Raw genomic sequence first — 13,856 nt, 5'->3', positions numbered from 1 at the left:
ATCCTAATCTGATGATATTGCATGGTTCAAGCCTGTGTTCAAACATTTAATCCTCCAATACATTCATTTAGACGTGTTTGCCCTCTTCTGTCATTGAATCCTGAATTCAGTGAATCGACCGGAAGCTCAGCTCCATCCTGTAAGCCTCTTAAATTACAGGTGTCACAATTCGCACACCGAGTCGAGTTCTGACAGCTGGAGAGGGACTCCAAAAGTCTTGTATTTTTATTTTTTATATGGTCAAGAAATCCCCTGTCCGTTCTGCTCGGTTCTGAAGCCCGGCGGTGAGGAATGGTGATTGAGCTATCACACCAGAAGTAGACAAAAAGATTCATGGACGGCAGCAAGAGCGGTGGAGGACGGCATGAGATCGGCTCACAGAAGACAGGAACTCGGTTGAGCTGCTCCTAAAAGAATATTTGGTGTACAAGATATAATGATGATAAATGATCACTGAGGCATCTGAAAAATCATCACGGCCTTACTGTGTCTCTGAGACGGGTGGTGGTGGGAGGAAGAGAAAGACAGCCAGAGACATAGACACGCAGGAAGGGCGAGAAAACGTTATCCGGCGCCAAGGAGACAGCAAGAATAGCAAGTTCTGAAAGCGGCAAATGGGCAGGAAGGTGGGTAAATAAAAAAAACGACGACAGGTGGGATAAATAGAAGATGTTTCCCCTCTGCCGCCTGCCTCTGCGTCACCTTCAGCACACCGTGGGGGGGTTGAGGTTGAGCTAACAGGCGATGTACAAGCGAGCCTGCGGCAAACACGCTCCTCCGTTCATTGTGAAGCAAGGCGGCAGCGGTCAGGCTGCCCGCTGCTTTGATCCAAACTGAAACAGTTGTTGCATAGATTGATGTGAACTTTTGTTCAGATGTCGATTTTCCAGGGGCGGAATCCCAATTTCGCTTCCCTGCAGACTTTTGGTGGACTCAGCCCGAAAATCTCTCCCCCCCCTAACGATTGAATAAATAAATCGTCATGAATTCAGTTTCCTCCAGCTCCACCATCGGCTCTGCATCTCAGTTGTTATCCGAGCTTCTCCTCCACTCCGACAGTTTCTATTTCAACAAGGATTGAAGTCTGGAAGTTCAGCAGAACTGAAGTAAGGCGTGATGTGAGGCAGCTCAGTCTGGAAGAACATTGTATTTTTTGGGGGGGCGCATCCGTTGCAAGGATCCATGCCGGGGTCAAATAGGTGTTAACAGGAGACGCCAGAGTGGAAGAGCGTCGCTTTTACGACCTATAAGAGCAATGAGAATTAACACTTCATAGATAAAACTATAGAATAGATTATTAGCATTTGTGTTCAAGACTAAACTTCTCTTCCATGTGACCACAGAGATTCCAGAATCCTTGCAGCAGATTAAGTGGGTCAGAAATGGCAAAAGACTGCCGGAACGCCTTCCATTTAACAAGTCGTATGGTTTAAACTCAAATCCCAAATTGTCATAATTCACACCTGTGTGACGCCTTGCTGTTCCAATATGCATTTCATCTGTGGGAAGATGATGACTTGAGAATTAAAGACCCGGCAGTTCCCTCTCAAATCCAATCTCCCTTCCATTCTGTCCAAGGCTTTAGTTTTATATCTTCCAATCAATCCTTTCTTTTCCTCGGAGGATGGATGCAAGTCGCGGCTGACGTCATCTGTCCCGCCTCCAGCCCGTTCAGCCCGTGCTTTGTCTTCTCCTGCAATTGTTATGGATGTCAACCGGGGGACAGCTTCATAGCAGTTCATCAAGGGCGCCGCGTTGCTCTTCAAGCGTTTGCCTTTGTTCCGCACACAAGTTTGATTTTGATGCGAAACCGTAGAAAGGCTTTATTGAAGTTCTAACATTCCCTAAGAAGTCCAGTCTCAAGTTTCTTTTGCGTTTTGAGTCCAGGGCGTAAATCACGAGGAATCGTTCTGTATCCAGTCGAATCCCACATAAAACTCATATAGGAAGTTATTCCATTCATCCGTGTGTGTATGGATGAGTCACATGACTGAAAACTAGAAAAGCACTTGGAGAGCGCAGAACCTCCACCAAGCAGCTCAGTCCCCCGATATTGTGATTTTACACCACAAATTATTGTCCTACATTTATTCTATCTCTATTTCTAGATTCCTTAACCTTGAAAACAAAACCATTAGCAACTGGATTCACGTTGATATCATTATTGGTTTAGAAGTTATTCACAGAAAGTTATAAACCCCCCCGAACAGAAGTCGACTCATCTTGTTTTTACCTCATCTGACACGTTTCCAGTCAGAAGAGGTAAAAATAACAACTCGAGGAGGCGTTCATTATTATTTCATCAGTTGTTCCGTAGTTAGAAAGCCCAGTCCGCCTCCTTCCCTGGAACGATTGCTCCTTCTCTCCGGACGTGTTGATCTATTCAGGACTTCTCATCCTGCTGCCCAGTCTTGACTTGACCTCCACGACGTTTGAGTACAAATCCACCAATAGCAGCATTCCTAATCCTGACAAATGATGACATTTGAGGACACACCAAATTGGACTAAACTATCGGGGTCCTTGTTTGCTGTCACACGAAATATCAGATTGACATAGTGACTGAATCCGATTGGATTTCAGCAGCAGAAATAATTAAGCTTTTCTCAGTGATGTTCTCCAGTATTTTAATTAGGAATAAATCAAAATGCACAAATTCCAGCATTAAATGAGTCTGTCTGCTGATTTGTGCTGAACAGCACCAATGCGGGGTGTTTAATGAGCAGCAACTCAACCACACACACATTTATACGCTGCCGGGTGGTTGGATCTGAATTCCAAATTTCTGCTTGTGATGCGTTTTTGATACCAAATAAGCAGCGGAACATCGCATATGACGTCAAAGCAAGGATTAGGGGACGTAAGGGTTAACTTCATGCCAGCATATCCAATCAGTGTGATGTTTCCAGACTGAACTAATGTCATTCTGCACCACCAGAGCTCAGAGAACGCGGCTTACCTTAGCTGTGTCCTCTAGCGCTGAGAACCGTCCTATGCTATATATCCTTTCCCCCGTCTGCCCACTGGTCCAACAATTCCTCCTCCATTGTCTTCCTCCTCCTCCCCTTTATTGTCACTGACTACAGTTTTAATGATTACATCTGGCGGGGGCACAAATTAATTCCTGCCTCTCTGGCAAAAAAAAAAAAAAGCTGTTCCCCACCTGATTATGCAAAGCAGGCCCACATTCCCTGCCTTTGAAGTGGAGGAAAAGCTTCTCTGAGATTCTCCCCTCGAGGGAAGCACTGCAGTACGGAGAGCATCAACAGAACCGGAGTTCAGGCAAAGGTCAGGAGCACGGCTGAAACCCACTCAGGCCCCACTTCATTTCCACATCTTGCTACCTTTATGTTCCGAGGATGATGCTGCGGCGTAACGATGCGGCCCCATCAGAGGCCACGGCTGCTTATCAAAGACGTAGGACAGCAAATAAAAATACCCACCCAGTAATGGTGGAGGGAGTCCACAGCCAGGTGAGCGCGGCCCTTCCATCGCTCTACCGTAACAATCATGCCTTTAATGGCGTCTCGTGGGCTCGCTCAGAACCGACATTCACGTATATCTGGATGCCAGAAACAAGGGTTTCCACACTTAAGTGCCTGAAGCATCCTTTTGCCGGGCTTTTATGTTCAGGCGGTACTCTGCGGTTACTTTCAGAACTCATTTGACTTCTGCTCTGGGAGGGGGGGGGGGGACCAGAACCTTCTCACGAGTCCAGCCGGGTAATGAGCTTCCATAGGAGATAACGCCACACTCCCAAATGAAATCCAGACGGCTTGAGTGATCACAGACTGCAGATGACTCCTCTGATGGAACTTGATGAGACAGGTAGCGGGTCAAATGACATCAGGCGATCTATGTTAATTATATCCCTCCTTTATTGTTCCTTCCAGGTGTTAAACTGATCCCTCCGACCGGGGAACGTTCAATTCCCTGTCGAGTCACGGCTGCAAACGTTTGCAGGGGTTTTATGGCTCTGAGGTATTTCAAATCAAACAGAGGATCCATAAACAGGTCAATAGGGTTGAGATAGAAATGTGTAAATAATTTAAGTCAAAGAGCAATCCGCGATTGTTTTGAGCACAAACTGATTTATTGACTCCGACTCTGAAGGACGGAGATCAGTAATATCAGAACAATAACATTTATGAAATGATCAGCTGCTGTCTACGTGGTAAACCTAGTACGGGCATATCAGGGGCCTTAAATCATCCATCCTTTTCCAGAGCAGCGTTAGAATCAGCCAGTTCCACAAAATCATTTGCATCTTAAAGTCGAACGAAGAAAACATTTTGACGTTTCCACCTGTTATTCCCTCCTCCTGATTCGACTCACAAACATGGGCCCCCAGGTCTTTCCGGGCTGAGGAAATGCTAAAATGCCAAGTCTGTGACGATAAGAGGACGTGCTGGCGAGTGTCTCTCCTCCACATCCAGAGCGAGTAAACGAAAAGCATCCCGACAACGGCAGAGCCAGCTCCTTCCACAGGTCCTCGGGTTCGGCCTCGGGGCAATCGTTCAGCACCGTCTCCACCACGCCGTAGTTTTCAGAGCGGGACAACGTGCAAGTGGAATAGACGACGACGCCTCCCGGGCGCACGGTAGATAGCGCGGACCTGGAGGGAGAAGGCAAACGCTGCGACTCGGGAATAACAATTAAAGGAGCATTTGAAGCGCTGCACCGAAGCAGGGAAACATTATGCAGCCTCCTAATTAACATAAAAATAATCCAGACAGCAGTCAGAGAGCTCAAACCGCCACCGAGGCAGATCTGCCCCCCCCCCCCCCCCCACCCACCCCATTATGTGACGGCTATAAAAGCAACTGTTCTTGTTCCATTCCCGACTCTTCCACCACGTTTTATTAAACACTGTCTGGCAATTTATGTGTTAAAAAAAAGGAGGGTAAATAGGCCTTATTGCCTCCGCCGAGAGGGAGGTTATGTGATCCGTCCGTTAGCAAGATAAATCAAAAGGTTATGGAGGGATCTTGATGAAATCGTCGGGAAATGTTGGGAATGTTACCGGGAACACATGATTACATTTTGGTGATGATCCAGAAGAGATCCCGGAATGGAGATCGGATCCAGAATGGAGTCAGGAAAAATTATAATTCATTGAAAACTCCATTTACGGAGTTCAACTCTGATTCACTTTTACTTTTCATGGTTGGTAAGAAGTCTCTTACTGTGTTCTGTTGAAGGTAGAACTTACCTGAGCAGTTGAACCTGCAGCGCAGACAGTTTTGCTCTTTCCTTGAGTCTCTGCGCCCCCTGCTGGCTGTCTCGAGAATACAACCAGCTCCTGTCATTCGAGCACGGAGCGTCGACCAAAACCTACAAAGAAAGAAGCAAGAAGGGAGAACGCTGAAGAATCTGACTCAAAGAGTTTAGGCAGCTTAGGAAATCATGCCAAATATAAATGTATCCGCCTCATTTGAAAAGCTGAAGCCTTTTTATTTCCACATACAGACATCCTGAAAGCGACTCCTCACACCTTGTCGTACGCTGCTTCTTCGCGTTGCCCAAACGAGCGTCCGTCCTGTGCAGATACGGTTACTCTGCTGCTCAGCGGGCTCGGCAGGAACGACTCCAAGGTTCTGGCCAGCCAGCCCCGTCTGTGAGGGTCCGGTTCATTACAGCAGAGAAGTGCTGAAACACAACACCAAGAAGAATGACCTTAACCAGCAATCAATGCAGATGGGTTATTATGCATTAATCGCTACATTTGACTTCTTTTATTTGTCTTTTTTTTACCTGGGGTTGCACACTGCATGATGGCCACGGCTTTGCCCCCGGGGGCAGCGCAGAGATCCAGAACCTTCTCCCCATCCCTGACTTGTAAAGCCAGCACCGGGAGCAGGGAGGCAGCATTCAGCAGGTAGTACTGCTTCAGCTGGCCGGGCCAGTGCGGCTGAGAGGGAAACCGCACCGGGCGCGGGTTGATGTAACACCGTAACGGCGGACGGGTCAATCTGAACGAAGGCTCCAATTGAAGGTCGCGATCGAGCGCAACATCGGCGCTGCTAGGTCGGAGCCGAGAGTCTTCGATGGGGTCTCTGGGGATGTCTTGAGAGTCTCCTCCTGCTCGTTTTTGAGGACTTGACACTGCGGAGAGGTCAGGAGAAAAGAACTTGCACCCATCCGTTAGTGGCAATAACGAGAAGCCCTGTGATCGGAGAGTCTGTGGAAGATCCGCCAGGATGCTGAAGCGGTTGAGCAAGACTCCGTACTGCCAAGACTGAGGATCCAGGAGCACTGATCTGCGAGGGGGGGGGAGAATCTCAGTGGAGGGAGGGCACGAATGTGTCGACATAAGCTGTAACAATAAGTTTAGAGAAAATGTACCTTGCAGATTCCCACAAGTCTCCAAGTTCCTGACTGTACTGCTGGTCAAAGTGTTCCAGTACTGGCAGACACGAGGATCTTTGTTTGTGGGGCGTTTTAGTCACCTGTTAAAAAACAGACAACAAGCACGTTATATTTAAACTGATTAGAAGCTGCGAGTCCTAATAACTCGGGAAGAATCCGTTACCTGGTTACAGGAGGCTCCTTTTCGCTCGTCCGGATGCAAAACCTCCGGAGCGGTGCGACAGGAAGACGCCGACCGGCTCCAGAAAGCTGTCGGTGAAAGCTTCCGCCATTTTAACCAAACTCTCCTCCGTGTTGTGTAAAACTGGTGTATCGAGCTCATGCATTTAGTCATTTGGTTCTTTGACTTCGTTGGTTAGCATTTATTTCCGGACAAACTCCCGTGTGCATAAAACTCAGGGACGCGTACGTCAGGCAAATCCGTCCCCCGTAAACACTAAACAGTGTTCCGTTAGTTCCACCCGACGTTTTGTTTTTATTTTGTTTTTAACGAATGAAAATACAGATTTTCAAAGAGGATAATAAATATAGACATTTTTCCTACCTTTAAAAAATATATATATATTAAAAAAATGAAAATAAAAGTAAGCTAAATTACAATTTGTATTTCTTTTTTTACTCTGCTGTAGTGTTGGCCTCAACCTGAAATACAGACGCTTTTGGTCCACAATAAATTATAGCAGCATTTGTGTGTTTGATTTGATTCCTTCCGGTACAGTACACGATATATTATTCTGATGTAATTGCCAATTTCTGTCTCCAGATTAGTGACTTCCAAAATTAAGCATTGAAATATGATCAGATTTAGCCTTTAGATTATCTGCGCAGCCTGCCACACAACTGTATATCCCTGTTTAGACTTAATATATTCGAGAGAGGAGAATCTTCTCATGCAGCAGTAAAAAAGAAAAATCACCTTAACTTGAGCCGCAAAACCCATGAGTTTCTGTTGAACTGTCCAATTTGTAAAATTACAATTATAGATGCAAAGAAAGTATTATTTATACGATGTGGCAGGCTCACATTAACTTCCAAACCGATCCATATAACCACGTTCCCACTATACAGGTGTATGTCTTAAATCCAAATGAACACAATATTGATGTGGATGTGGGCAATGTGGCAGATTTAGGATTTTTGGGACTGTAATCTATGACTCTGTGCAACCTGATGTGGATCCACATAGAAATTCCCAATCCACGAGATTTAAATCCATTTTCACAGTCTGTCTCGTAAATGTAAGCTTACAGGATGACAATTTTTATTTTAATAAGGCTTGAAATAATAAATAATAAATGAATTCTTATAAATTCTCGAGTTATGGCTAAACTGTTTTTGTGAAGTCATAGTGATCTGATAGAGTTTTGACCATCATCGTTAAAAACACAACAGATAGACAACTGCAGAATATAATGACACATTTAAAAAGACACAATTAATCAAATATTTTAATGCTATTGTTGGTTGCACATTCGATAACAAAAACATTTGATTAAATATGTAGTAAAATGGAAAAACCATAATTAAAATTACTTGTTTTCCAGAGTTTCATACGTCACTGGATTGCCAATCTTCTCAGAAACACCACTAGACATAAATGGACAATACAATGCGCTGAAGCTATTGTACAATTCAAGAGAATCTCCAATTGCTCATTCTTATTGACATTGTGATGTGTCCTTAACAGCAAATGCCTGATTTACATGGCAAACAGAATGAGGAATGCAACCATCAGACAGAAAAGACCCATAGCTTCAGACAGAGCGAAGCCCAGAATGGCGTAAGAGAAGAGCTGCTGCTTTAGAGAAGGGTTCCTGTGGAGAAAGAAAGACAGAACGTAATTACAAAGTCTTCTCAGTACAGCTTCTGGGACATTTCACTTTGTAGGCAACAGCCATGTTTTCTTACAGTCTGTGGCAGACACAAAAAAGTAGGAAGTGATGCATTTAGCTAACCTGGCATATCCAATAATAAGGCTGCCAAACACAGTTCCAATTCCAGCACCGGATCCGGCCACTCCCACGGTGGCAGCTCCTGCTCCGATGAACTTTGCAGCGGTGTCGATGTCGCGGCTCAAGGCGCTAGTCCGGAATCCCCGCACCGCCAGCTGCTGCTGAGAGGATACAACAGTCTGCGGCGCCAGGAGAGAAGGACTCTGAAACGTAGAAATAATGGGAAGTTAGTGCGGAAACTGGAGTACAAAACTCTACAGAAATCATGACGCGGCACTGTACCATTCTCTGCTATAAGTACATAAAAGGAACGTGGTTAGCTAAGGACATAATAAAAAAAACTGAGAATGTAAAGGAGGCGAATGGATCTGTAACAGCCTCAGTGTCCCTTCAGTAAACTCTCCAGGTCAGTAAATCAGCTATAAGGATTAGCACACAGCTAATAGCGCATAGCTGCTTACGTCTGCTTTCCAGGCATCCGAGACGATTGCAGCAGAGACAGGTCTGTACAAAGCCCGAGTCCCAATCCGGACCTATGAAAAGAAAAAGACGAGCGCATCAGTTACACTCGTGTTCTCAAAATGCTTTACGATCATGTTGCGCTGAAATACGTCCGTATGTACATTTCCTCAGAATGCGCTGGCTGGACTCAAAACAACAACAGCTGCTTTCAAATAAGGTGAGATTTAATTTGTTAAATAGTAATAAACTGCAATGTAGCAACTACCACAACTTCTGTAATGTTTTAAAATGTAAAATTAATACACGTCTACATGCTTTAACACATTGCTGGATCATTTAATGGCAAACTTCTGTTAGTTTGTAAACTAAACGGATGATATCAATGTGAATATTTAGCGAACGCAGGTTTCTCCTGGGACTGGAGTTGGACGTCCTTGCAGGGGACGACGAGCCGAGCCGAGCCGAGCCGAGCCGTGCCGATGTTAGCATGCTACATGATAGCAGCAGTAGCTTCCCCAGCAACGGGTTGTAGATATTCATTAGCTTATCACGATGCGTTCACGTACCGTTTAACACAGTAGAAGGTGCATCTGAAATCTAGCGTAATCTCCATTCATTCACGTTTACTCACCAGAGAGGGCGGAGAGACGAGCTTCACACAGGCATACATTCCGAAGGGAAGTAGTGGTCAGGGCGTAAATTCTGGGGGGGGGGGGGGGGGGAGAAAATACAACTTCAGCCGGTTCATCCTCTCAAATAAAGGTTTAAAAAAAAATACGTCAAGTTAAGATGACACAAATAAGCTCAAAATTAGCACCAAAACCGCGTCATATTTATAGAAATGTACGGAAACGCAAGAGAGCTAAGCTAATAGGACTACAATCATACAAAGAGACGAAAGCGGCACAATCATCCGAAATATTTGACCCAAAAAATCACAGTTTATTGCAGAGGTTAGCGCTCACCGGTTTAGAGGAGAGGTCGAAGAGCTGCGCATGCGTACTGTGGCGTCGAAAGGTTGACTTCCTGTTTCCGGATTTATTTCTTCTTCTTCTTCTTCTTCTTCTTCTTCTTCTACCGTCTTCTTCGTCGTCGTTTTTTTAAATAAAATTTTATTTCCAACGACTAAATATTAAAAGTTTTTGAATCCTTTTTGTTCAATGAACCACTAATTATTAATTGTATTTATTATATCCTATTCACCTGTTCCAGCCCGCATGCACACGATTCTTCACTTCCTTCCCACATTCTCCATCACTCTGCAGTTTTGACCCTCAGTACTTGAAGTCCTCTACCTTCTTTATATGTTTACCTTTTATGCCTCTGTTTGGTTTTCTATTATTTTTTTACTATAACAAATTTATTTCCTTGTGCCTAAACATAAAACCAGTGAATGCAACCGACCTCTCAGAGACGTCTGTGCCATATAAGGGCTATAACAGGTCCATCATGCATCCATCAATAAGTCTCTCCATGACAAATATTAACTGCGATAAGAACTGGTGGTTTGTCCAGGGTGTACCCGCAACCTGCTTACGGATAAAGCGGTTGAGAAAATGAATGAATTAATGAATGAACGAATGAATGAATGAATATTGCTGAAATCAAAATCATTGGCAACAGAATTGCGGTTATTTGTTTTCTTGTAATTATTTTTGACTCGTTTTTCTAGAAGGGGACAAAAGGTTAAACTGCAGCGTGACATTTGTGGCCACAAGGGGGCAGCAGCTCGTCATTCTTCGACCAACAGGAGCGTTAAATGCTCCTTCAGCAGCACGTCGTGCGCTGTTTCGTGCGCGAGAGGTAAAATCATCGAACACAAGGAAATAAAACGCCTTAAATTGAGGGATTTGTGCATCAGATGGATGTTTATTACGCAACACTGGAATATTTCAGGAAAAATTAAAGTACAAACTGAATGAATTCTGACCCGGTGGCTGTTGCTTTGATTTTTCACACAGTGCGTGTTGGGTGTGATCATGAACGCCACCGCGTGCACAGATGCATCTGAATCGATAACACATTTTTCCTACGTTAGCATATGACATCATTTATTTGGTTTACCAGACATTCTTATCCACGAAGCTTCCCCGTCACATTCAAATGAAACTCCTAATAACGCTGTAATTTTATAACAATTGGCGTCCGCTCTGCTGGGATGATAAACCTGAAAACTGATTCTATGGAATCGGCATTACGCACTGCACACTGTTACATTTGGCACCATTAAATATTGAATATTTACATTAGTCTAGCATTTTGTGGGCTTCCCTAGCTCCTTAAAGATTCATCAATGTCCGCCCCCAGAGGGAGACGCTCTCCATTTGGCTCTGCGGAAGGGAGATTCCTCGGCTCTTCCAGTCATGCCCCCCCCCCCTGTCTGATGCTACCATTACGCACCACTATGGTAAGCGGAGACGCGATTCTCTGGGGCGAATCCCTGCTGACGTCACTCCCTGTCCTGTATAAAAAGGCTCAGCAGCGCTTCTGATCAGACTCAAGTGAAAGCGCGTTTTCAGCTGCAGCTCTTCCAAACAAGGATTATTGGATTTAACCAACACAGAGTAAGTGTTTTTAATCCTCTTGAGACATTTTAAATTTCCTTTTGTTTATTATTGTGTGAGAAGAAAACACATTTTGTCTCATTTTCAGGCGACTGAACAAACAACGGTTTAGATTTGATCACATGACTTACATTTATGTTACCCTGTGACATCATCCATCCCCATGCGGACACGTTTAGACCTATTTGGCGCGACCGAGACACCAATTTACGCATGTCAAATCTATCCGCAGACCTTCGGTACGCGCGCAATGACTCTGAACAAAGATGACAAATTGCGGAACATGGACAAGAGAAGAGGGAGCGTGCCGTTCCCAATGAATCTACCGAATCTACACCGGAGAAGCATGCCCGTGGACGACCGGGACCTCCGCGCCACGATGCCTCAGACGGGCCAAACAGACGAGCTGTCCAACCTCCTGCGCTGCGCGTCGTACTCGGTGAACGAGCAGCACCGAGGCAGCTGCGCGTCGGACTCCTCCGACTCCGTGATTTCCACCGGCAGCGAAGCGGAGTCTCAGGTGCACAAAGTGGTTCTCCTCGGCGAGCACGGCGTCGGCAAGTCCAGCCTGGCGCGCGTCTTCGGAGGAGTCGAGGAGGCTGGTCACGACTATGATGAAGCAGGTAAATGGATGAATCATCAACCAATCCGCGCATGCATGCAGGAAGGGAAAGGATCGATTGGGCCGAGGTTGATTTCAGTCTATTTGATCAATTAAGATGTGAAGCACCAAAACATAAAGGCAATGAAACTTCAGCACGGAAACACCTGCAGAAATAATAGAATAAAATAAAACATCTAGATCCTCGTGAACGCTCATTCATAATTATGTTAATGAGACGTGCGCCTGTGTGTGTAACCCAGCATCTCTTCCCCCCCTCAGGAAACACGTATGACAGATCTATCATGGTGGACGAAGAAGAGACGTCCGTCTTGCTGTACGACATCTGGGAGCAGGTGAGTTTCACGTCAGTCACGTGCGCGCCAACGTGCCAACGCGCTCGCTGAGAAGCCGGGACGGTTTGTGATGCCGTCCGGTTTCCCGTGTCCGTCTGCAGGATAACAGCCAGTGGTTGAAGGAGCAGTGCATGAGGATGGGAGACGCCTACATCATCGTGTACTCCGTGACGGACAAGTCGAGCTTCGAGAAGGCGTCGGAGCTGCGCATTCAGTTGCGTCGGGCCAGACAGTCGGAGAACATTCCCATAATCCTCGTGGGCAACAAGAGCGACCTGGTGCGCTCCAGAGAGGTGTCTGTCGACGGTGAGTCAGGATGAGCCTCGGATGTTCTGCTGAATTAAAGATTATAGGTGACGCAGAAATATTAATCTCCTTTCTCCACATGCTGGTTCTTGTTCTTTTCCAGAGGGGAGCGCCTGCGCGGTGGTGTTCGACTGCAAGTTCATCGAGACGTCGGCGTCGCTTCACCACAACGTGCAGGACCTGTTCGAGGGCATCGTCAGGCAGATCCGCCTGAGGAAAGACAGCAAAGAGGAGAACGCACGACGCATGGCCAACTGCAGGCGCAGGGAGAGCATCAGCAAGAAGGCCAAACGGTTCCTGGGTCGCATGGTCGCACGCAAGAACAAGAAGATGGCTTTCAGGCAGAAGTCAAAGTCCTGCCACGACCTGACGGTTCTCTGAGGAGCGGATGGAAGAGACAGACATTTTTCTTTTTTCTTTCTTTGGCCTCTGAAGACCTGCCGCTGTGTGTGTTTTAACACTAACCCTAAAGGACTAATAGAGCTGGACAGAAATAGAGTTTTTATTTTTTCAGACACCAGCATAAAAGAGAAAGGAATTAAAAGTGATCTCATTATTATTATAATGGTGATAACTTGCACGAAGCTTTGCAAACATTTATTTCATTGAACTTGGGGTTTTTATTTTGCCTTGAACATATTGCTGTCATAATATGATCAGTATATATCTATATATAAAAACACACACACACACACACAAAGGCTTGTTGTTGCTAATCCGCTGCAAAGGTTGCCTTGTCTTTGTGTTGTCCTTTAGCGCCGGGGTTGATGTATATATTGTGAAATGAATGATGCAGAATGCAAACAAACATCTCATTATCGGTATAGAAGACGGTTTAAGATCGCGACATTCGGTAGTTAGTTTTTACTTGAAACACGGTACGCAGGTTCGTGCCTTGGCCGAGTAGCTGTGGACAAATGAAAAATAAGATTAAAAAAAAATATTAAAACGTGTGTTTCCTTGACATGGAATTCAGGTTGTGAACGTCTGAGTGAAGCAATAAGTTGCGTCAGTTTCGTGTGACATGATTTAGGAAATTCTGTTTATGCTGATTTTTTTCATTTTTCAATAAAACATGAAATAATGAAATCCTCTCTGTGATTATTCCCAAAGCAGAAATGGGAAGGAAATGTTTCGCCTCTCTGAATCTCTCCTGAATATTCATGCGACTACCTCGCTGGTCACTGTTTTTTTTTCCCCCCCTGGGGGGGGAACATGTTAGTTAGGCGTGTTAATCTGAAGGCGT

At 45.3% G+C, this 13,856-nt stretch overlaps 3 protein-coding genes across 4 annotated transcripts; 1 reads left to right on the top strand and 2 right to left on the bottom strand.

Annotated features, from left to right (window-relative positions):
- Nucleotides 1-4,160: 4,160 nt before the first annotated feature.
- nsun3 (NOP2/Sun RNA methyltransferase 3) lies at nt 4,161-6,703 on the bottom strand. Its single transcript, XM_068740440.1, has 6 exons — nt 6,533-6,703; nt 6,346-6,449; nt 5,755-6,260; nt 5,495-5,649; nt 5,213-5,334; nt 4,161-4,615 (listed from the first exon to the last, which is right to left on the bottom strand). Exons 1-6 carry the CDS (start codon nt 6,701-6,703, stop codon nt 4,309-4,311), a joined length of 1,365 nt encoding a protein of 454 aa, XP_068596541.1. The 3' UTR covers nt 4,161-4,308.
- A 1,096-nt stretch (nt 6,704-7,799) lies between these two features.
- On the bottom strand, nt 7,800-9,810 carry LOC137902861 (ATP synthase F(0) complex subunit C3, mitochondrial-like). The gene is made up of 5 exons (XM_068746993.1): nt 9,749-9,810; nt 9,415-9,485; nt 8,783-8,854; nt 8,325-8,524; nt 7,800-8,183 (listed from the first exon to the last, which is right to left on the bottom strand). Exons 2-5 carry the CDS (start codon nt 9,451-9,453, stop codon nt 8,069-8,071), a joined length of 426 nt encoding a protein of 141 aa, XP_068603094.1. The 5' UTR covers nt 9,454-9,485; nt 9,749-9,810; the 3' UTR covers nt 7,800-8,068.
- A 1,507-nt stretch (nt 9,811-11,317) lies between these two features.
- rrad (Ras-related associated with diabetes) lies at nt 11,318-13,690 on the top strand. Of its 2 annotated transcripts, XM_068760854.1 has the most exons (5): nt 11,318-11,347; nt 11,580-11,970; nt 12,231-12,304; nt 12,406-12,610; nt 12,714-13,690. In XM_068760854.1, exons 2-5 carry the CDS (start codon nt 11,598-11,600, stop codon nt 12,989-12,991), a joined length of 930 nt encoding a protein of 309 aa, XP_068616955.1. In that variant the 5' UTR covers nt 11,318-11,347; nt 11,580-11,597; the 3' UTR covers nt 12,992-13,690. The 2 variants fall into 2 exon arrangements, with proteins under 2 accessions (XP_068616955.1, XP_068616947.1); XM_068760846.1 differs by lacking the exon at nt 11,318-11,347 and having other exon boundaries at nt 11,377-11,970.
- The last annotated feature ends 166 nt before the right edge of the window (nt 13,691-13,856 follow it).

The sequence above is a fragment of the Brachionichthys hirsutus genome, chromosome 1 (genome assembly GCF_040956055.1).
Source record: "Brachionichthys hirsutus isolate HB-005 chromosome 1, CSIRO-AGI_Bhir_v1, whole genome shotgun sequence".
Taxonomy (NCBI): domain Eukaryota; kingdom Metazoa; phylum Chordata; class Actinopteri; order Lophiiformes; family Brachionichthyidae; genus Brachionichthys; species Brachionichthys hirsutus.
The sequence above is the reverse complement of the archived record's forward strand: the minus strand, read 5'-3'. Positions and strand labels throughout refer to the sequence as shown.